Here is a 23,645-nt window from a genome sequence, read left to right as displayed (position 1 = left end):
GCCGCACCTCTACAGAACCAGCCCCAGCACTTGCAGGGGCCTCGAGTCACCGACTCTGCTGGCTTTCTTCTGTGCGCTCAGCCCCCCTTCCCCCCCTCCTTACTACACCTGGCCCCACACCTCGGGCGCTCCCAGAGGGCATCTTGCCCTGTGCACAAAACTCACTCCAGCTCTCCATACAGGCTCTCCCCTTGAGGACAGCAGGCAAACCTCTGGAGGTTTTCCTAGGATGGCACCGTACCTGGCACGGCGCACAGAGGTACGTTTATGCTAGGTGGGTGTTCATGGTGCTGGCTACAGGTGCCAAAAAGGAGGTCTGCGCTCCCTGTTTTCAGGTGGACAGTGCTAGACTGTGGGACTCAGCAAAAGCCAGAAGTACAAGCTCCTGCTGTTCTAGGTGGTTCAGAAGATGGAATTCATGTGCTTTGGTAAGAGGAGGAGTGGGGAACGCTGGCTGAGCAGCCACTGGCTGGTGAAGTCCCTGCTGGTGGCCACAGGCTGGCGGCCCTAGCCCTGGTGCTGTCTCAGAAAAGCACAGTCAGCCTTACGTGAGTCTCTGCAGTGGTATATATGGGAAGGGGTGGGGGCGCAGGGAGGGCTTTGAGTTCACAGCCCATTAGCCTGTCCAGCTCAAACAGCAGTGCCCTGAATGGAGCACTCTCCTGATGTGCCCTCCCTTGGTCACGTTAGACCCTAAACCAGCTCTCCCTGGGCAGCCATGGCAAAGGCTCAGTCAGCTCAGCCACTCATGCATCCAGAGGCTCTTTGCTCTTAGGGCCTGCCCGCCCCATCCACATGGAAGCAGCTGGCTGGTTGAAGGTCAGTGAAGACCCCCATGCTCCTATTTCTTCTCTTTGGCCCAATGTGACAAGTGCAGGGAGCTTCCAGGAACCCAGTTACCTGACGGAGACCGCCGTTTGCCAAGGAGACCAGTTAAACCATGGCCCAGGCACTCACCAAAGTCACCAGTGAGAGCTCCACACCTGTAGATGCTTCCTTTCTGTGATCCCCACCCTCAGGGCAGGGTCTACAAGTTTCACATTTCACCCTTGTGCCCGGGCGAAACTAGGACAGACTACAACACCTTGCGCAGAGCCAGGTAAGTGGTCCTCAAGTCCCATTCCCCATGAAGTCAAGCAGCCCCAGACAGAAACCAGAGATGCCCCTTCACCTTGCTTCAGGCCCTGGTGCTCTTGGTATCCATGCTATTCAACAGAGGCTGGCTATAAGGAGTGAACTTGCAAACCCAACCCCATGGAATACAAGAAGCAACTGTGTCGCGATGACTTTCCAAACCAGAGCCTGCGCACTAGAATAACCAGTAGTGCGGTAGATTAGGAAGCTCCAAGCCCTCATTCCTCCATGAAAATGTCAAAAAATGAAAGTGGCTAAAATAACCTAGAGGGACTCTGGAAAACAAAAGTCTACAGCAACCAAGTGAATGCTCATCAAGAAAAGCCACATTCAAACCAGTAGGACACTTAAGGGTATTCTCACTTAACCTTGCCCTCCACCACGTCACGTCCCTCCCCAGTGTGGTACAATCTTGGTCTGCAGGAAGCAGCAACCCAGTTTCCAACTGTGTCCCTTGAACTGGAGGAAGCAGAGCAGACCTCACGTGCAACATTCTGACAAGTCTGTGGGCTGCCTACAGAACTGGTCTCTGTTTCACTTCCCTCCCAGGTATAGAAGCAATGACTACTGCTCAGGAAAGCTGCAGGGAGATGATCGACATGCATACCTGGGGACAAGAGATTACAACGAAGACCGACCATTGATCATCTAAGGCCCTCTTTGGACAAGACTCCTTGGGAAATTCAGACATTCGAAAGCAGCTGTGTATGTAGGGGAAGTAAGGGTATGTATATGCAGACTCAGGCAAGACATGCTCAGAAAAACGTTTCAGAAAACTTTAAACTTTCTTGTTGGGTTAACTGCAAGGCTCAGAGACAGTCTTCAAAGAGTAGGAGAGGTGGCTGTTTTTAAAATGCCTAATTTTCAACAAAAGAAAGTAGAAAATATGGCCCAATCAAAGGAAGAAAATAAAGACGTACAGGCACTGGATAAAGGGTTGAAGAAGACTGTCTTAAATATGATCAAAGAACAACAAAAACAAAAAAAATCAGACTAAGAACTATAGGAAACCAGGGAAATGGCAGATGAACAACTCAGTGAGAATAGCAGCAAAGAGAGAAGTTACGAAAAGTAATCTAACAGGCCAGGGACAGTGGCTCACACCTGTAATCCTAGTATTTTGGGAGGCTGAGGTGGGCGGGTCACCTGAGGTCAAGAGTTTGAGACCAGCCTGACCAACATGGTGAAACCTCATCTCTACTAAAAATACAAAAATTAGCTGGGCATGGTGGCTGGCACCTGTAATCCCAGCTACTTGGGAGGCTGAGACAGGAGAACTGCTTGAACCCAGGAGGTGGAGGTTGCAGTGAGCCAGGATGGCACCACTGCACTCCAGCCCAGGTGACACAGCAAAATCTCCATCTCAAAAAACAAATTAAACCTCACCAGAGGGGTTCAGCATCAGATTTGAGCAGACAGAAGAAAGAAAAAACAATGAAGAAAAGTGGCTAGAACCTAATGAATTCATGGGAAACCATCAAGCAGATCAATGTACATCTTATGAGTCCAGCAAAGAGAAGAGGAAGAGAAAAGGACCAAGGGATTATCTGAAGAAATAGTAGCCAATAGGCACAGTAGTGCATGTTTGTAATCTCTGCTACTTGAGAGGCTGAGATAGGAGGGTTTCTTGAGCCCAGGAGTTCAAGATCAGCTTGGGCAACATAGACCTCATATTTGAAAAAATACGAAATAGTGGCCAAAAACTGCCATAATTTCGGGAAAGATGTGAATCTACAAATCCAAGAAGCTAAATAAACTCCAAGTAGGATAAACCCAAAGAGATCAATCTGAAACACTATATCCAAACAATGAAAAGACAAAGGATCCTGAAAGCAGCAAGAGGAAAGAGACTCATCACAAATAGGAGATAATAAGATGATCTGCTCACTTCTCAGCAGAAACCTTGAAGGCCAGAAGGCAGTAAAATTATATAAAGTGCAGAAAGACAAACTGTCCTTCAAAAAACAGGGAGGAATTAAGACATTCCTAGATAAACATAAGCTGAGGGAATTCATTACCATTAGACCTGACCTACAAGAAATGCTAAAGGAATCTTTTAGGTTGATATGAAGCAACATTATTATAATTTTGGTTTGTAACTTTAAAAAATACATAAAAATTTTAAATGTTAAAGGTATAAAGATATTTGTGACATCACTTACAAAATGGAGTGGGAAGGTAGAGCTATATAGGAGTCTGTGTATACAATTTATGTTAAGTTGATATCAATTTAAAACCAATTGTTGTAACTTTACACTGTCCTATGCAGTCTCTATGGTATCCACAACAAAACTATCTATAGAAAAAGGGAATCACAATGTGTCATTACAAAATATCAAGTAAGCACAACAGGAGGCAGTAATGGAGGAAATGAGGGACGGAAAAGCTGTAAGACATACAGAAAACTAACAAGGTGGCCAAAGTCTTCCCCTATCAGTAATTATTTTAAATGTAAATAGATTAAACTCAAAAGGCACAGACTGGAAGAATGGATAAGAACCCATGATCCAACTACATTGTATATACAAGACAATCACTTAGCTCTCAAGACATATATAAGTTGAAAAAGATATCTCATGAAAATAATACCCAGAAGAGAATTGGGGTGAGTATCCTAAGAGACAAAATAGACTTCATGTCAAAAACTGTTACAGGACAGGCGCAGTGGCTCAGGCCTATAATCCCAGCACTTTGGGAGGCTGAGGCAGGTGGATCACCTGAGTTCAGGAGTTTGAGACCAGCCTAGCCAACATGATGAAATCCCATCTCTATTAAAAATACAAAATTAGCCAGGCATGGTGGTACACGCCTGTAATCCCAGCTCTTCAGGAGGCTGAAGCAGGAGAATCCCTTGAACCTGGGAGGCAGAGTATGCAGTGAGCTGAGATTGTGCTCCAGCCTGAAAGGACATTAATAATTAAGGGTCAATTCATCAGGAAGATACAACAATTATAAGCATATAGGTACCAAATATCACAGTTCCAAAATATATGAAGCAAACATACATAGAACTGAAGGAAGAAACAGATACTTCTAAAATACTGTTTGGAGACTTCAATACTACACTTTTATAATGAATAGAACAATGAGACAGTAGATCGATAAGAAAATAGTTTGAACAATGCTCTAGGCCAATTGGACCTAACAGAATGTATAGAACATCCACCCAAAAACAGCAGAATATACATTTTTTTTCTCAAGTGCAAATGGAACATTCTCTAGGATAGAACACATTATAGGCCATAAAACAAATAGTGTATTTTAAAAGGTCAAAAGTTATACAAAGTGCCTTTTCCAATCACAATGAAATGAAACCAGAACTCAGTAATGGAAGGAAAACTGGGAAACTCACAAGTATATAAAAATTAAACAGCATATGTTTTGATATGGTTTGGATTTCTGTCCCCACCAAATCACATGTGAACAATAATCCCCAGTGCTGATGGAATGTGTTTGGATCATGGGGGGAGATTCTTCATGGATGGCTTGGTGCCCTCCCCTTAGTAATGAGACAGATCTTGCTCTGAGTTCACAGGTGACCTGGTTAGGAGTGTGGCAATTCCCCCTGCTCTCTTGCCGTGTGATACATCTGCTTCCCCCTTTGCCATGATCATAGGCTTCCTGAGGCCCTCACTAGAAGCTGAGCAGATGTTACTTCCATGCCTGTACAGCTGCAGAACCATGAGCCAAAATAAACTTCTTTTCTTTATAAATTATCCAGCCTCAGGTATTTCTTTATAGCAATGCAAAGGGACTAATAACAACCAATGGGTCAAAGAAGAAATCATAAAGGAAATTAGTAAATACTTTGAGACAAATGAAAATGAAGCGCACTATACCAGAAGTTAGTGGATGCAGCAAACACAGTGATAAGAAGGAGACTAATAGCTGTAAATGTCTACAAGATTTTACATCAACAACCTAATAGAACATGTTATGGAGCTATAGAAACAATAAATTAAACCTAAAGTTAGCAAAAGGAAGGAAATAATAAAGAACGGAGGTACACAGAAAACAGAAAAATTAGTACAGAAAAATCAAAACCGAAAGATAATTTTTTGAAATGATCAACAAGATTCACAAATCTTTGGTTAGATGGACTAAGAAAAAAAGACAGGACCCAGATTACTAAAATCAGAATGAAAGTGGGAATATTACTCCAGGATTCACAGGAATAAAAAGGATTATAAGAGAGTACCATGAACAACTGCATGGCAACATAATAAATAAATTACTAGAAACATGCAACCCACCAGCACTGAATCATAAAGAAACAGAATCTGAATAGACCTATGATGAGCCAGGAGACTGAATCAGTAATCAAAAACCTCCCAACAAAGGATGGTTTCACTGGTTAAATTTTACCAAACATTTTGAGAAGAATTAATGTCAATCTTTTTCAAATTCTTCCAGAAAAATCAAAAAGCAAAGAAGCATTTCCTAACTCATTACATGGGGTGAGCATTATGCTAATAACAAAGCCCGACGAAGACACTACAAGAAAATTGCAGGCCAATATCCCCCGCGAATACTGATGCAAAAATCCTTAAAAAAAAAATGCTAGCAAACCAAATTCAGCAGCATGTTAAAGGATTATACACAACAACTATGTGGATTTTATTCCTGAAATGCAAGATTAGTTTTTCACATGAAGATCAATCAGTTAATATACCACATGAACAGAATAAAGGGACGAAAACCCAGGTAATCTAAAATGGTAAATTTTACCACAAAAAAGGAAGAAAAACGGAACTGCGAAACTGCTTCCCAAAGTGCTTACAGCATTCTACACATCTATTACAGATGCATGAATTCTAGTTGCTCCACATCTTCAACATTTGGTATTGTCAGCCTTTCCTATTTTTAGCCATCCCATTGAGTGTGTACTGGTGTTTTGCTGTGGTTTTAATTTGAATTTCCCAGGTGACTATTGGCTTTTCATAAAAGCCTCTTTGGGGAAGTGTCATTGGGTGGTTTATCTTTTATTACTGAGTTACAATTCTTTGTATATCTGTGGATACATTTCTTTCAGATAAAATTTGTATTTTCCTCCAATGTGGCTTCCCTGCTCATCTTCTAAGCTGTGTTTGAATGAGCAAACTTTGTAAATTTTGAAGAAGTCCAATTTAGCAAATTTTCTTTTTACAGTTGTTGCTTTCTTTTTTCTTTCTTTCTTTGTTTTTTTAAGACAGTCTTGCTCTGTCATTCAGGTTGAGGTGCAGTGGCAGAATCACGGCTCACTGCAGCCTCAACCTCCTAGGCTCAAGCAGTCCTCCTGCCCCAGCCTCTCATGTAGCTGGGACCACAGGTGCGTGCCACGACCACATGCAACTAATTAAAAAAAAAAATTTTTTTTTTCTAGAGATGGGGTTTCCTTATGTTACCCAGGCTAGTTTCCAACTCCTGGGCTCAAGTAATCCTCCCAGTTAGGCCTCCCAAAGTGCTTGGATTATAGGTGTAAGCCACTGCACCTGGCTGGTTGTTGCTTTCTGCATCTAAGAAATCTTTGTCCACTTCCAAGTTGCTGAGGCTATTCTGCTATGTTTCTTTCTAAAAGTTTTATGGTTCTCTTTTTTTGCACAGGAATATCTAATTATCCTAACACCATTTGCTGAAAAAATTTCACATTAGCCACTGATGATATAAATGTGATCTGTTTCTGGGGTTTCTTTTTTTTTTTCTTTTTGAGACAGAGTCTCGCTCTGTCACCCAGGCTGGAGTGCAGTGGCGCAATCTCAGCTCACTGCAACCTCTGCTTCCCAGCTTAAAGCAATTCTCTGCCTCAGCCTCCCGAGCAGCTTGGATTACAGGCACGTGCCACCAAACCAGGCTAATTTTTGTATTTTTAGTAGAGACAGGGTTTCATCATCTTGGCCAAGCTTGTCTTGAACTCCTGACCTTGTGATCCACTTGCCTTAGGCTCCCAAAGTGCTGGGATTATGGGCGTGAACCACTGTGCCCATCCTGTTTCTGGGATTTCTATTCTGTCCCATAGATGTACTTTTTTACCTTTATGCCAGCACCACATTACCTTATTTTAAGTTTTGAAGCCAAATAGGGCATATCTTTGAACTTTTTATTTTTTTTAATTTGCTTTTATTATTCAAGGTCCTTCTCATTTTCATATATAATTTAGAAACAGTCTGTCGATTTCTACCAAAAAAAAAACCCTGCTGAGATTCTGACTGGGATTGCATTGAACTGAAACACCAATTCGGGTAGAAGTGAATGTTAACACTGAGCCTTCCAGTATGTGAACATGATATGCCTTACCATTTATTCACGTGTTCATTAAATGTTTCAGCAATGTTTTATGCTTTTCATTGTAAAGTTCTGGTCATCTTTTATTAAATTTGTTCCTAAATAATTTTAATTTTTTTATCACTATTGTAAATGGGACTGAGCTCTTGGTTTCATTTTCCAGTTGGCTGCTAGTATATAAAATACAACTAACTTTTGTATATTGAGCTGTGTTCTATGACATTGCTAAATCAGATACACTTACTAATGCTAATAATTGTTTGTACATCCCTTAGAATTTTCTATGTAAAGTCATGTCATCTGCAAACAGAAGCAAATGTATGTCTTACCTTTTGTTCTTTAAACCTTTTTCTCCCTTGCCTGTTGTAATGATGAGGACCACAAATACAATACAGAAGATGTAAGAATGGGCACCCTTACCTTCTTTCCAATCTTAAGAATATATTCAATATCTCACACCATTAAATATAATGTTAGCTGTATGTTTTCTTTGAGACAGGGCCTCACGATTATGTCACTGTACTCCACCCTGGGCAACAATCGTGGCTCACTGCAGCCTCAACCTCCTGCCTCAGCCTCTCAAGTAGCTGGGACTATAGGAGTGCATCACTATGCCCAGCTAATATTTAAATTTTCTGTAGAGACAAGGTTTCACTATGTTGCCCATGCTGCTCTTAGATTCCTGGGCTCAAGTGATCTTCCTACCTTGGGTCCTAAAACTAACAGCACTTTAAAGATGTTCCGGTGTCTTCTGGCCTTCATAGCTTCTGATGGGAAGTCAGAGAATAGAGAATCACTGTTTTCTTGTAAGTAATGAGTTCCTTTTTCTCTGGCTAATTTCAAGATGTATCTTTAGCTTGTTAGCTGCTTCACTATGACAAATCTGACATGGGTTAAAGTTCACTGGGCTTCGTATACATATGCATATGCCCGCTACCAAACCTGGAAAAATCTTAGCCAGTATATTTCCTAGTATATTTTTCTGCCCCAAGAGAGGTTTTTTCTTACTCAAAAAGAATATGAAGACCAGATGACTCCTTTAAAGTACTTTCAGGGNAAAAAAAAAAAAAAAAAAAAAACATCTAGCAAAAAGGATGCTATATCTAGCAAAAATATCCTGCAAGAATAAAGGGAAAATAAACATATTCTGAGAGAAGAAAAAAAATTCATTACCAGTCAACATAACAATACAAGGACAGGATTTTGTTTAGAACCCTATTTCCTAGTGTGAAGTCCACTATCTCTTATGGTTTTATGGTTTTTATCTCTTTCTCTCTCTAGAAACTTAAAAGAGGCAGCATCTTACCTGAGAAAAATATTCTTCTGAAATGCGTGCAGCCCACTCGATGCAGTACTGCAGTGGTCGGCAGGGATTGGACACATCAGCACATTTAATCAGCATTCGTTTAATTAGAGTCCGGTTCTCTGGAGTCCTAAGCATGGTATTTATGGCTTCCTGATCTTTATCAGTTTCCTAAAACATGAGTGGAATTCAAAGCAATCAAAATGGGTCCCTTGGTGCCATGCCCTCTCTTACTGGTCTGGTCCCACTGTAAGCACAAAAAGAGCACTAGTCAGGATCTATAAGTTAAAGCTCTCACAAAACACTGCCAAGGATACTATGAGCACTGAGTTTGGCCTCTCATTTTACATAGGAGAAAACCAAGGCTCAGTGAGATTCCAACAGGACCTAGGAGTGGAGGGTAGCACAGGGGTTGGTGTATCTGCCCTTCCCCTTTTCCTTGTCTCTTCTCTTCCTCTCACTAAATCTTTGTCACAGTTGCCTTTTTTTCTGTTCCACTCTCCCCTACCCTTGGTAAGAACTCAAAGACTGGTTTTATCTTTTATTATATTTATTTTTCAAAAGAATGAGCTGAAAAAAAAATTTCTCTGCCCTTACAACAAATGGGCTCTTGTAGCCCAACAGGCTCCTTACTTCTCAACCCAGTCCTGGGACAGGTGTGATCTTGGGAATCTGCCCTAATATTTTTGATGTATAAAGGACTTAACAGTCATTTTCTGTTGATCTGCACTCACGAGAAGATCTAATGGTAAGCATAAAAAGTACTTATTACATTTTACAAATGAGGACACTGCAACTCAGGGAGGTGAAGTGACTTGTCCAAAGCACCCAGCTGAGCCAGGATAAGAACTTAAGTTCTGCCTTTAGTCCCAGGCTGCCTTCCACTCACAGTGCCACATGCTGTCTGCATCACAAGGATCCCCATTGGCTATGGATCAATTTATGACATAATAGAACCTCTATTCATAGGCTGTCTGAAGAGAACTCAGGTTAGAGGGTACTGGGGCAGAGGGCAGTGGAAAAGACCAGAGGCAATCAAGTATCCTCAGTCTGATTCCATGCCCATCAAGCAACCCTGCAGAGTCAGTCACATCATTTCAATATGCAACAACAGTGGTCTAAGAAGGCCTGATGGTCCCAGCTCAGAGGGAACAGTGGCCTAAGAAGGCCTGATGGTCCCAGCTCAGAGGGAACAGATCTACCAGCAAGATGGGCAGGTGGCAACCTGACTCTAGGCGTCCCGGAGAGTGCCAAAATGACTACACCAGTGCTACTTCAGTAGCTCTCCTCACTCCAGGTTTCCCCTGCTGACCAGCTCTGTGCTGACGCTTCTTCAGATCTATTAATACCTGCCGTGTGACTGTAGTTTAGTACTGCCAGCCTGGAAACTATTCTCTATCATCTTCCTTTCTCCTGCTCTGACCCACTGGATATTGATTTTCAGTCTCTCAGAAGTAACCCCATGTACTGACAACAGAGATGAGAACCTTAATGGTAAGTGGAGCAGAAAACTCAGCTAAGTCGAGGGGCTGTCCAGACTAGATGGAGGAAACCAAATCTGTGAGGTGTGTTATTTCCTTCTGTGGCATGGGGTCAGCCAGGAGTGGTGGCTGGGTGACAAATGGCCCTATCCAGAATGGCAGGGCAGGAGCCAATAAAAGAGTCTGGTACAGGCACCTCTGTGTTGAAAGTCTTTGGAAAGAGTGAGGTCAGGGGCAGGCTGACAAAGTAAGAGAACAGGAAAGGGTGAAGGAATAGAGTTCTCAACATCAGGTTAAACTGAAGTAAATGTCAAGGGGTAATAGGCAAGAAAGCCATGGGGTAGACAAAGGCCATGGCCAAACAAATGAGTTGCAGAAGTAAAATGGAGTTAGAAGTCTAGCCTGCAAGGATGAGCCATCCCTGTGTGTGACAACTGTCTCAGGACGGTGACAGAAGCTGGGGAGGAGGGTGGTGGAGAAGACTGTGAGGTGCTGCCAACATGTTCAGTAAATGTGGGCCTCAGAGGAAGAGGGTTCATGAAAGAACACATTCTTGAAGTTGCTGATGACACAACCAATCTACTATAACAGGCTCCAGCTCTTAAGTGTGTACCATGTACCATGCTCATCAGTCCTATTCCTTGAGACGACTTATTCCCATTCTACAGATAAGCAAATGGTACAGTAGAAATAGGGTGGGAGCTCGAGCTTGTCTGCTTCCTCAGCTGGAGTCTCCCGCCTGGCAAGAGGGTTAATGTTATCCTTGCCCAGCAGTTATTGTGGACTCCATGCCTCAAATGTAGAAAGGGGCCAACAATAGTGTCACACTTGTGACCCAAATACAGTGCCTTTCTCAATCCACACACTCCTCTAAGTGTGGACCAAGAGAGAATAGCTGCTGCTACTATAATATATGCCCAGTGGGAGTGGCTAGAGAGAGACGTCAAGGACTCCAACTGATCACAGAATGGCAAAGAGGACAGGAATATTAGTGAGAAAGGGAACAGGAATAGTCTACCTGTCTGAAGTTAGTTTATTTAAAATCTGATCTTCCTTTCGAGTTTTCTCATTTAGTTGGATGTGCTAATTTTTTTCCTGCCAAGTTTTTACACTTTACATAATTTTTTAACCAATAAAAACTATATTTAGTGAGCCCACTGAGATAATACTGAGTATCAACTTGATTGGATGGAAGGATACAAAGTATCGATCCTGGGTGTGTCTGTGGGGGTGGTGCCAAAAGAGATTAACATTTGAGTTGGTGGGCTGGGGATGGCAGACCCACCCTTAAGATGGTGGGCACAGTCTGATCAGCTGCCATCAAATATAAAGCAGGCAGAAAAACCTGAAAAGGAGAAATGGACCTAGCCTCCCAGCCTGCATTTCTCCCATGCCGGATGCTTTCTGCCCTCGAACATTAGACTTCAAGTTCTTCAGCTGGGGACTCAGACTGGCTCCCCTTGCTCCTCAGCTTGCAGACAGCCTATTGTGGGACCTTGCGATTGTGTTAGTTAATACTTAATAAACTCCTCTTTGTATGCATGTGTGATATATATACACGTGTGTGTATATGTATATATACACACACGTGTATATATATGTGTGTATATGCACACATATATATCCTATTAGTTCTGTCCCTCTAAGAGAACCCTAATACACCCACTGAGGGAACCCTTCTGTGGCTGATATTGTAGCCCATGTGTCTCCACAACCCAGTGGTACAAGGACCCCAAACACAGGTTCTTTTTGCAGTAAGTTTCCCTTACCCCATTTTCTTCTAGTGTTGCCAACGGTTTGTTGATGCTGTTGACAAATTTGTTGACATGCTCGAAGTGCTTTGTCATTTCTGTGGCTAGGACCATGTCAATAATCCCCTGGCGCAGTGTCCGATAGTCATTCCTGTTTTCGATGACAAATTAGAGGCTGCTACAGATTACTGATCCAGACCAGACAGGTACTCCTGAAAACAATCTGTTAACCAGGTTATGTGTCCTCTGAAGCTATAAGTCTAATGTCACTGAAAGTCACAAGACACATTTTAAAAGGATGTGGAAGTTATGGGTTAGTGCCTAGATCGTTAGCAAGGAGAACCCAAACAGAACTTAAAACCAAAAACTACAGGCAAAACTTTATAGTTGCAGTGTTTGTCTTGTCATTCTGTAGTATGATGTATATAGTTCTTTGAATAAAAATATAAGAAAGGTAAATGATACCAGTTCTCTTAATGAAGATAGAGATCTGTGGTTATAAAGAATATACCCCACATGAAGGTACCTTGAGATGCAACAATTTTAGGGCCAAAGAATCTGAGGACAGATCTTCTGACAGCTGAGAAAATCATAGGGAGTACTTGGTGCCTCTAACTCTAACCCTTGCCTTTATTTTAGTACTTTAAAAAAATTTATTTCTTGAAGGGATAATCCATATAATTCAAAATTTGAAGGGGTACAAACAAATATGAAATAAAGTCTCTACTCAACCCCTTTTCTGCAGTTGGGTAGAAAACTTTCCCTGGAAAGTTAATAGGGTCTGATGCAGTTTTCCATTGATAACTGATACAGCTATATGCAAATATGAATAGAAACTACTTTAACTCCATCTCTGAAATCCTACAACATGGCAGAAGGGAGTTTTACAAAATCAAGAATCCTCTTCTTTAAAACTCCAAATTAGTAAGTATTCTTCATGATACAATGTTTTTTCCTTCTTCAACTGATATTCACTAAGATCCTAGTATGTACGAAGCACTGTACTAGGCACTGAGGGCATGGTGACATATGACCCTTGTGACCTTACAGAGCTTAAGAATCTAATCAGACATTAAGCAAACAATTAAAAAATAATTATTTAATAAGAAATGTGATATGTGCTATGAAGGAATCTGGGATTGAATAGAGGGTTTAACTTAGCATGGGAGATCAGGGAAGACTTCCCCAAGAAAGTGACAGGTAAACAGAGACAATGCCAAGGAGATATATGCTGGGCAGAGTGGAGTGCTTCAGGGAGAGATGTAAGATGACTGCTTCTCTGAGTCTCTCAGAGCTCAAGATATCAGCATTATACTTCATCTTGAAACATCAAGACGTAAAGGGGCTGAATCTTAAAAACGTGCTAAGTAAAAGAAGCCAGTCACAAAAAATCACATATTGCGTATGATTCCATTTACATAAAATGTCCAGAACTGGCAAATCTATGGACAGAAAGTAGACCAGTAGTTGTCTAGGACTAGGGGAGTTGAGGGGGAATAGAAAGGAACTGCTCATAAATTTGAGGTTTTATCGAAGGGATGATATTCTAAAATTGATTGTGGTGATGTTTGCACAACTCTATGAATTTAGCAAAAACCACTGTACACATTATTATTTTGAGACAGGGTCTCGCTCTGTTGCTCAAGCTGAAATGCAGTGGTGTGATCACAGCTCACTGCAACCTCAGCCTCTTTGCTCAAGCAGTCCTCCCACCTCAGCCTCCCGAGTAGCTGGGACTCCAGACACAATCACCAAGCCTGGCTAATTTTTGTTTCCTTTTTTGTAGAGACAGGGTCTCCCTATGTTGCCCAGGGTGGTCTCAAACTCCTGGGCTCGAGTGATCCTCCTGTCTTAGCCTCCCAAAGTGCTGGGTTTATAGGCATGAGCCACTATGTCTGGCCCACTGTACACTTTAAATGGGTGAACTGTGTAGTATGTGAATTATATCTCAATATAGCTGTTTAAGAAAGACAAAGAGGGATCAACACAATCCTCAATCATTGTTCTTACCTCTCCATGTTTTTAAATATATTGCATTTATCATCTCCAATGGTCAGCTGGAAGGCCAAGGCCGCATGGTGGCTCTCCAGCACAGCAATGTCATTGTACAAAATGGCCAGCTCACTTCCAGCATTACACAGGAAGGAGTTGGTTCTCCCAGGGTGATCCACATCATGAATGGTGGCTGCAATGAGTGCAGCGACCTCATCAATTGGATCTAAAGTTTCCTGAAAACAAGAGAGCTTTTAAAAACTGGGTTATGACAGTGAAGGCAAGGAAGCCTTCTGTATAGTTTTCTTTCTCCCCTATTACTTTAAGGTAACAATATTGCAGATTTCTAAGAAAAGCATACTACATGAGCAAATCTAGTTTTCCTATCTCCACTCTAAAAGTTACATTTCTACAAATGTTTGTTAGTCTCACACAAGTTAAGGACTTACCAAAATACAGGTGTTTTCAACAGATAGGAGTCACCTCCTCAGCCAGTCTTTCTCTAGACCCATCACAAAAAAAGTCCTTAGTCTGAGATATTGACTTAGACCAACATAAACTAATATTAATAAAGGAAAGAAATAATTTTAAATAAAATTTAAAATAGGCACCACTTAACATTAACTGGGAATTGGTCTAGTTTTCTTCCCCCCTTTGTCACGTTGATGTCAAGAGTTTTGTGAGTTTGACAAAAGGATCTGGAAGTTTTCCATCTTTTTCAAGGCTCTGGAAAGGTTTATGTAACGTGGAAAAATTCCTTAAAGGGCTAAAGAATTCGCCTGTCTATCTGGGTCAGGAGCCAACTTTTGAAGAAATTCAATAATTTAAAAATTACTAAAATTACTTCCATGTTATTGACCTGTTTTTTTTTTTTCCTTACATCAATTTAATTTAAAACATTCCATTAAAAAACTATTTTAGCCGGGCGCGGTGGCTCAAGCCTGTAATCCCAGCACTTTGGGAGGCCGAGGCGGGTGGATCACGAGGTTGAGAGATCGAGGCCATCCTGGTCAACATGGTGAAACTCCGTCTCTACTAAAAATACAAAACATTAGCTGGGCATGGTGGCACGTGCCTGTAATCCCAGCTACTCAGGAGGCTGAGGCAGGAAAATCGCCTGAACCCAGGAGGCGGAAGTTGCGGTGAGCCGAGATCGCGCCATTGCACTCCAGCCTGGGTAACAAGAGTGAAACTCTGTCTCAAAAAACAAACAAACAAACAAACAAAAACTATTTTAAAGCTTCTGATTTAGTACATATGTGTGCGGTACTTCCTTCTACTATTTCCCACTTTAAATGTTTTTGTGTCTTTATATATCTCAACTAGTTTGGCTAGAACCTTATCTATTTTCTTGGACTTTATTTTTCTTCCAGGAGCCACTTTGGATTATCATTCTGCTCTTCCCATGTTCTTTTCCTTCCCTAAGTGATTAAGGCATTTTAAAACACAAACCTTTAAATAAACAATTGGCTTATTCTATAAGTTTTGATAGAAAAATTTCTCATTTTGTTGTTTTCTAACTAATTCCATTTTTAGTTTTATTTCTTTGTTGATCCCCAAATTATTCAGAATATTTTCTCATTTGCTGTAGCTGACATTTTAAATTAACCATTAGTTACTAAATTCTATTTTGTTGTATTGTGGTTAGAAAATAAAGCCTATGAAGTTTAGAAGTTCAACACATTATGTCCCAGTATAAGATCATTTTCGTAAATACCCTGCAGACACTTGAAAAGATGTATAGCTAATAAATCAGCCTTGCAAACTGATTTAAATTAAAATTCAATAATTTAAATTATTGAATTACGTTTCAATAAATGCTCTTTTTTTTTGAGATGGAGTCTTGCTCTGTCACTCAAGCTGGAATGCAGTGGTGTGATCTTGGCTCACTGCAACCTCCACCTCCTGGGTTCAAGTGATTCTCCTGCCTCGGCTGCCCAAGTAGCTGGGATTACAGGCATGTGCTACCAAGCCTGGCTAACTCTTCTATATTTAGGAGAGACAGTGTTTCACCATGTTGGCCAGGCTACTCTTGAACTCCTGCTCCATTTGCCTTGGTCTTCCAAAGTGCTGGGATTACAGGTGTGAGCCACTGTGACATTTCAATAAATGCTCTTAAAAATTGTGTTCGGTGGCCGGGCGCCGTGGCTCACGCCTGTAATCCCAGTACTTTGGGAGGCCGAGGCGAGTGGATCACGAGGTCAAGAGATCGAGACCATCCTGGTCAACATGGTGAAACCCCGTCTCTACTAAAAATACAAAAATTCAGCTGGGCGCATGCCTGTAATCCCAGCTACTCAGGAGGCTGAGGCAGGAGAATTGCCTGAACCCAGGACGCGGAGGTTGCAGTGAGCCGAGATTGCGCCATTGCACTCCAGCCTGGGTAACAAGAGTGAAACTCCGTCTCAAAAAAAAAAAAAAAATTGTGTTTGGTTAGCTCTCTAAATATGTTTGTTTGTTGTCTATAGAGTAGTTCAAAAGCAATACAGCAAAATTAGGTTATTTATATGCTGAGCCATATTGACACAGACGTCCCTCTGTTACCTGTTTTCATAATTTAGAAAACAGTCCCTTCTCTGGACATGTATTTTTACCTACAGTCTGATTTGATTTTTTTTTTCTTAAAAAAACAATAGCAATAAGAACTAGAGGGAGCAGAGACAGCTCTGAGAAGGATTGCCCTTCAAGGTGAGGAATGAACACTTGTGTTCACCCCTGTGTGTGCCAGATGTCATCTTCCACTTTGCTCTCTGCCAAATGTTAGTCCCGTGATACAGAGGAGGAAATGCGACCAGGAACCACTTGCCCTGGCCTTGCATGGCTGCAGTCATCTAGGCCCTGCCAAGGGAGCGCAGGTCAAGGGCAGAAGTTTCAGAAACTAAAGTGGTTTGGCATGGTCCAAAAGTGACCAGTTCCTGGGGCGCAGGAGAGGAAATGATGAGAGGAGCTCATTGTTCAAGTGAACATGGAGAGTTGTAGAGGTTAAAGTTTAAATCCTGAGGGAGGTGGGAAGCTGCCCCTGGGAATGACAGGATCAGATGTGCTGTTTCAGAAAGTTCGCAATGGCAGTAGTGTGAGGGCATTCCACAGGAGGCAGGACAGGTAGGAGTTCTAGTTGGGAACTGCCCAGATAGGAGAGGATTGCGGGGGGCCTCACTGGGACAGCAGCAGGGGCATTATGAGGAGGAGACAAATCTGAGAACATTTAGGTGTGACAGGAGGCAAGGGCAGATGATAAACCAGATGTCGGGGGCTGAGGAGCGGAAATAGCCAAGGATGACTCTCAGTTTCTAGCCTGGGTATCTGGCTGGATGACGGAACCCTGGATTAGGCAGATAACCCTGGGTGGGAGCAGTGCTGGGAACAGAGATGATGAACTTGGCCTTAGACCCCGGCAAACTTTGATGTACAGATGGAGGCCCTAAAGTGGGGATATCTAACAGTTACTTGGCTCTACTAGTGCACAGGCTTGGAGTGAAACCCCCAGAAGAATAGCCCTAATCCTTTTCTTGTTGGGTTTCTCCTCCAGAACCAAATCCTGCTTCTTGTACCCTCATGGAATGGCAAGGATTTTGTCACGAATTAACACATCAATTTCCCAAAGCTACAGTGTGGCCTCCTGCCTGATTCCTCATGTGGCCTCACCCTTCCTGTGCCAGGCTACACACATGAGCAGTCATGCTGTGTATCTTGATGGAGGCAGGGGCCTTAGATTCTCCCCACTGCTCCTGCCCATTAAACATAGTGTATAAACACAGCTCACCTTTATCCTCTCCTTAGAGAGAAAATAGGCAGTGGCATGAAGCACATCAGCAGAATGTGTAGAATTGTGGTAGGGATTGGAAGAATGATAATTGGCTTCAATAATTTGTAACCATGACCTTAGCGTTGATTCGGAGCACTGTAAGAACTCACAGATTCCAAAGCGAGCAAACATTTTGAGACCAAGATAAATCAAAGGCCTATAAAGAGAAAAATACCCACAATGTTAGAACAAAGCAAACAAACAGGCCAAGTGTTTGAGGTCTGAATAAGCTCCAAGCCAAATTTCAGAGAGTGCAGGGCAGCAAAGTGGCGACTGCTTGGGCTGTGTTGGCCTCTTTCTGTAGGGGCCAACCAACTCTGGTTCCACTTCTTGCCCTCAGGGGACCAAGATGCACGGGTGAGAGCGGGCTGTCCACCGAAGCAGCAGCTCTGGCCTCAGCCTCATTGGGATTCCTGATTTGCCTGGGGGAGTTTGCTCGTTTTGTCCTTCCAGGTTCAGTTTCCTACTTGCACTATTGGATTCCTCCAAATAATCCTTTTCCAAGGCTAAGCTTGTGCCACCTTGAGCACTATCCTCTCCTTTGGACTTGCTGGACCGATGTCATTGGCCAGACATCCTGCCTATAAGAAAACATTTCCCGAAAACGTCATATGAGCCAGTCACTTCCGTATGCCATGGAATTTTCTCAATAATCTGGAGGTGGGAATTACATTGAGAGGATTTTCCCCAAGGTGACCAGCTGGTCACTAAGTTAGGTTCTTACTTGATAAATCAACTTGACCCAGCATCTGGCCCTTGCCTTTGAAGGCCACGAAACTGGCTGTGTTGAGGCAGTATCCAGAGGTGATCACAGAACTTAAACTGACTTGCCTTAGCCTGATTCACATGGATGTAATGTCATTAGGATATAAACCAGGTGCTCAAAGATTCATATGCCAAGGGAGTATTCTTTTCCACTCTCCTTGGCTGTGCTGGGAGATGGGGAAGTAGAATGTATCAGAAAGTTAACTCAAGGTGAGCCTGAAAAAGTCAGGGGGCTATCTTGGGGACAGGTCATCTAGACTGAGATGAGACGTGAGGAGCCATCCCATGGCCCAATGGAGCACACCTCTCCCAAGACACCCTTGGGGGCAGTCTTGGCTGGAATCAGCTCTGTGTACCTCCTTTCTTATGTGCCCAGCCAACTGCCAACCTTTGGTTAACAGCTCTTCTCTGGCAAGGGACAAAACTCGAGACAAAACCCCATTCCTGCTCCCACTCTCTGTGATCAAATCCAGATGAGGATGACTGGGGCTTTGGATGTCCCTATGCCTATCCGCAAGACAGCAATCAAGATCTGGGGGCAGCTCTTATCATATGTGTATGTGTGTTTCTAATAAATTTTGGTTCTAGGCTCTGAGCAGATCTCTTACGTATTACCACCTACAGGAGAAATACTTTTATTTCACAGAAAAAAGTCCTGTGTTACTTGGAGAAATCACTGGCATAGTTGCACGCTTTCCATGAATGTGCCATTACTGTGGCCAGCAGACTCTTCCCCAGGCCCTGGTGACTCACAGCCACCTGCTACCTGGCCACTCCTTCCTGAGAGCCCCTCCCTGCCCAGGGACCAGCTCTGTGCACAATCCACACTCTTTAAGTAGCCTCCTCACACAGGCCGTGGGAATCTAGTTCTCCCCTTGCTGAGCTCTGCATGAACTCACCTATTGTGCGTGGCAGCCTCCAGTTCAAAAATATCAAAGTCCCAGTATTCCTCATTTTCCATTGCCCGAGCTATCCGTGGTGGGACATCATCAAGGGAGATGGGAGTGATTATATTGCTTGAAACCATTTGAATGTCTGTAAAGTGATGTAATTTGGAGAACAAAATTAATAGGCTTTAGAGGATTGACTTTTTTTTTTTGGAGACGGAGTCTCATTCTGTTGCCTAGGCTGGAGTGCAGTGGTGTGATCTCGGTTCATTACAACCTCCACTTCTCAGGTTCAAGCGATTCTCCTGCCTCAGCCTCCCAAGTAGCTGGGACTATTGGCTCATGCCACCATGCCCAGCTAATTTTTGTATTTTTAGTAGAGACGGGGATTCACCATGTTGGCCAGGCTGATCTTGAATTCCTGACCTGGTGATCCACCTGCCTCGGCCTCCCAAAGTGCTGGGATTACAGGCGTGAACCACTGCGCCCAGCCAGGATTAACTATTTCTTAGGGAAGACAGTACTGCCTCAGAGACAGTTGCTTTGTTTCTGAGGCTTTATGACATATCAAGACACTTCTTAATGAGGTGAAAAATTATTTTCATCACTTAAGCTAGACTGCAATATTATACATAGTAATCTAAAAAATTAAAAAGGAAAAACTTACTTTTTGTTGAAAGAACATATTCATTCCCTGATAGTCTTCGTAAACCATCCTGATAAAAATCAAGGAACAAGAAAAAGTCACAACTATTCTTGCCTTCCTGGAAACTCCAGGTGGTCTTCCCAGAGGCCAGCTCAGGGCAGCCCTCTCCATCAATCCACTCAAGGCTGCCCTGGGCCCAGTAGGTCTACCCCTGTGATCATCATTGTGGTCAACCACTGACCTCAGTGACTTACTGGAGAGCACAATAGGCTACTGCTAAGGACAGGCCTGGCCCTGCTGGAAGCTAAATTCCGAGTAGGGTCAACACCTGAGAGGTGAGCTTGCATGTTTTTTGTTTTTTGCTTTTTTTTTTTTTAAAGATAAGGTTTTACCATATTGGTCAGGCTGGTCTTGAACCCCTGACCTCAGGTGATCCACCTGCCTCAGCCTCCCAAAGTGCTGGGATTACAGGTATGAGCCACTGCGCCCGGCTCGAGCTTGCATCTTTTGCAGGGCAGGTGGTCCTCAAGCCCAGCATTCTGGCCTACACTCCAGGGCCATTTGGTTTCTTAGGGACAACTCCGCTCTGCCTTCTGTTCTTCTCCATTTTCCTGCCACCCTCCTCACTCTGAGGACATGAGGCTTTCCTGGCATTAGATCCTCTTTCACCTTCTAAGTGACCTCATTTCTCCCAGTTGACACTCCTGAGCTCCTCACCACTGCTCCCAGACCACCTTGCTCAACCCCGGACTCTCAGCAGCCCCCTCTTCTCCAGTCCCATGGCTATTCTCATCTACTCACCTCCAGGACACTATCCCACCCCATCCCTCATCATTTTCACCTCTCACCTACAGTCTGAAGAAGACTCTGTCTCAAACAGGCAAGACCACAGTTAGATATTATCAACACTGGAAACGACCATACCTTCTAGATTTCTGCCTGGAACCTTATTTTTATAAAATCCAGTGACTTCAGAAAGCAGGAACTGGGAGGGAGAATTTGCTTCTGACCAAGACAAAAGCTAACAGAGCAATGGAATAATCTATGCTGCACAAAGTTGTCGCTCTCTAGTGAGAAATCTATACCAGACATGTTGAAGGAGGCATCCAGGGCCCCTCAAGAGTCTATGGCACAAAGCCCCTTTCTAGTGAAAGATACCCAAACCCCTCTTTCCTACAGTCATCCAAATGTGTGTGGGATGCTTTCAAGTCCAAACTGTTGGACACCCTGGCATCACTTTAAATACATATGGCGGAAGAAAGACATTCTTTCTGTTCTGCACTGAGCCAGTTTTCAAGATCTTTAATACAACTCAACAAGCTTTATTTAGATAAACTACTGTTGCAGCCCAAGCAACACTGGAGAACTAGCTCAGCAGAATGTCAGGATTACATTCTTCCGTGCTCTGCTCCAAGCTAAGCTATCCCTAGGAGGCAGGCAGCAGGTGGGTGTTTGTCCAGAGAGTATAGAACCCAGGCAATGAAGGAGAGTTTAGGCCTTGACTAAGCCCGATAGTGCCCTGCCTGCCTCTTCAAAGAGATCTGTTTAAATGAATAACCTCTGAGAAAACAGCCAAGGACAGACAGGCTCTCGCCAGGAGCCTAGTCAAATATACTTACAGACATTAATCCCCCAACAAGGTCATTGGCATGAGGATCATCATCCTTAACACCAAACTGTGGTGAATATAGTTCAGTGGTTCTCAGAATTTCCAGCACACGGTCTAGGGCTTCTGTCACAGGCATGGGACTGCTTTCCTGGGCAGCGTTGATAATATTGATTACCTACATTATGAAAAGAAAATACTTGAGTTTCATAACCTTAAAAACAATGGGAGAGCCAGGGATGGTGGTGTGTGCCTATAATCCCAGCTACTCAGGAGGCTGAGGGGGAGAATTACTTGAGCCCAGGAGTTTGAGACCAGCCTGGACAACAGAAGTAAAGCCCATCTCTAAAATAAACAAATAAAAGCAAAAACAAAACAAAATGAAATAAAACCCAAAAGGACTCAGTCTGGCCATAGTACTTAATACTAATGTAAAACTAGTTAAAATGTCCATGTCACACATCCTCTCTCTTCAGAGGAGGCAGCACCACACAACTAAGAGAGCATTCTCATTACTGCGGGTCCCCATTTCTTCTCATTGGAAACAATCCTTGGGGAGAACAAGGAGCATGTGTGCTCACTGGAGACAGACCACAAACTGCTTCACCTTGGTGATGGGCGCCTCAATTGTCATGGAATGTATCCGGGCCATGGAAGAGTGTCGTCTCTGGTTGGAAACTGTGGAGAAAGGGATGCACAAATCAGGGTGTGCACAGCCCTGGGCACCTGTCTTGACAGCAGAGGGCTCATTGTGCTCAGCTGCATGATGAAGGGGCAGGATAGAACTATGAGTTTGCTGAGCTTCCTTCCTATCCTAATAAGCCTGGGGTTCTGGCATAACCAATTCTGTTTCCTTCAGTTCTAGGCACTAGGAAGCACATATGCCCCCATGGACTGAACTTCTGATGTCACAGGCCAGAGAGAAAACAGAGGAAACTATCTAGCAAGCCAAAGCCAAACAGCCTCTTTTTGTGTCTATGACAATAAGCCTTTATAATTATTCAGCTTGCCATTCTCTAGGAGTAAAAACGTTCTGGAAGACAATGCCACAGAATGCTCTTTGTTTCATATATGGCAGGAATAAAACATTCAACTCACCAATAACTGAAATCCACAAATTTCTGGTTAAATTTTTCAAGGTACCCTCTGGGGCTTTGCACTGCTATGTTTAATCTAGAATGATTAGTAAATATCTTAAATGATTAGTAAATATCTTAAATGAGGCAGGATGCAACTCTTAGGTTCTAAAATTTGTTTATTTTTGTTGTTCTTGTCAAGATATGGTTCCTTTGGGGTGAGGAGAAGCCTGGGCAATGTCGAGGCAGAAAAAACATTAACATCCTGGGTATCTCCTGGGTATCTCCACGAACAATCCCATCAGGCTAAATGCTGCTTCCCAAAGTCATGACAAGACCAGGAACTGTCCCAGAGACTGATGTGTCAACCAAGGAGAGACAATGTCCAAGGTTAACCAATCCAGGGAGTTTCAAATGTTTTAAATTTGGGGACCCAACTAAACTTATAATTTTGGTGATCATAGGACTGCCAACTTTCCATTTTACCCAATGAAGTCATTAAACCAAAAATAAAAACTGCTATTTATCACCGTCATAAAAGGACTTGTTTTCATTTAAAAATAATTGACATATGCTTGTAACAAACAACAGAGATCTATTTTACCACAAGGTGACTACAGTTAATAACAACATACTTTTGAAAATCGCTAAGAGTAGATTTTAAGTGTTCTCACCACAAAAAAAAAAAAAAAAAGTGTATCAGGTAATACATACGTTAATTAGCCTCATTTAGCCATTCCACAATGTACAGATAGGTCAAAACGTCATGTACATGATAAATATACATCATTCTTACTTGTCAATTAAAAAATAAAGGAATTGGCTGGGCATGGTGGCTCACACCTGTAATCCCAGCTCTTTGGGAGGCCGAGGCAGGCAGATCACGAGGTCAAGAGATCAAGACCATCCTGACCAACATGGTAAAACCCCATCTCTAC

The 23,645-nt window shown here is 42.8% G+C and overlaps 1 protein-coding gene and 1 long non-coding RNA gene across 3 annotated transcripts in view; one reads left to right on the top strand and one right to left on the bottom strand.

Moving 5' to 3' along the window:
* PDE8A (phosphodiesterase 8A) overlaps positions 1-23,645 on the bottom strand; it is a 146,566-nt gene that overhangs the window by 4,147 nt on the left and 118,774 nt on the right. The window contains exons 13-20 of one of the 2 annotated variants that reach the window (XM_017502297.2): positions 22,239-22,309; positions 21,645-21,809; positions 20,047-20,095; positions 19,392-19,527; positions 17,686-17,884; positions 13,941-14,158; positions 11,949-12,081; positions 8,702-8,869 (exon numbers count right to left, since the gene is read on the bottom strand). In XM_017502297.2, coding sequence (XP_017357786.1) covers positions 8,702-8,869; positions 11,949-12,081; positions 13,941-14,158; positions 17,686-17,884; positions 19,392-19,527; positions 20,047-20,095; positions 21,645-21,809; positions 22,239-22,309 — 1,139 coding nt within the window. Of the gene's footprint in view, positions 1-8,701; positions 8,946-11,948; positions 12,082-13,940; positions 14,159-17,685; positions 17,885-19,391; positions 19,528-20,046; positions 20,096-21,644; positions 21,810-22,238; positions 22,310-23,645 lie in introns of those variants that run through there. The other variant, XM_037729150.1, reaches the window with a different exon arrangement.
* Positions 1,034-23,519, top strand: LOC119467479. Its single transcript, XR_005196019.1, has 3 exons — positions 1,034-1,099; positions 8,677-8,837; positions 22,491-23,519. It is a non-coding gene; the product is annotated as an uncharacterized LOC119467479 (long non-coding RNA).

Source organism: Cebus imitator, unplaced genomic scaffold (genome assembly GCF_001604975.1).
Source record: "Cebus imitator isolate Cc_AM_T3 unplaced genomic scaffold, Cebus_imitator-1.0 Scaffold295, whole genome shotgun sequence".
NCBI lineage: Eukaryota > Metazoa > Chordata > Mammalia > Primates > Cebidae > Cebus > Cebus imitator.
This window is presented reverse-complemented; position numbering and strand designations above follow the sequence as displayed.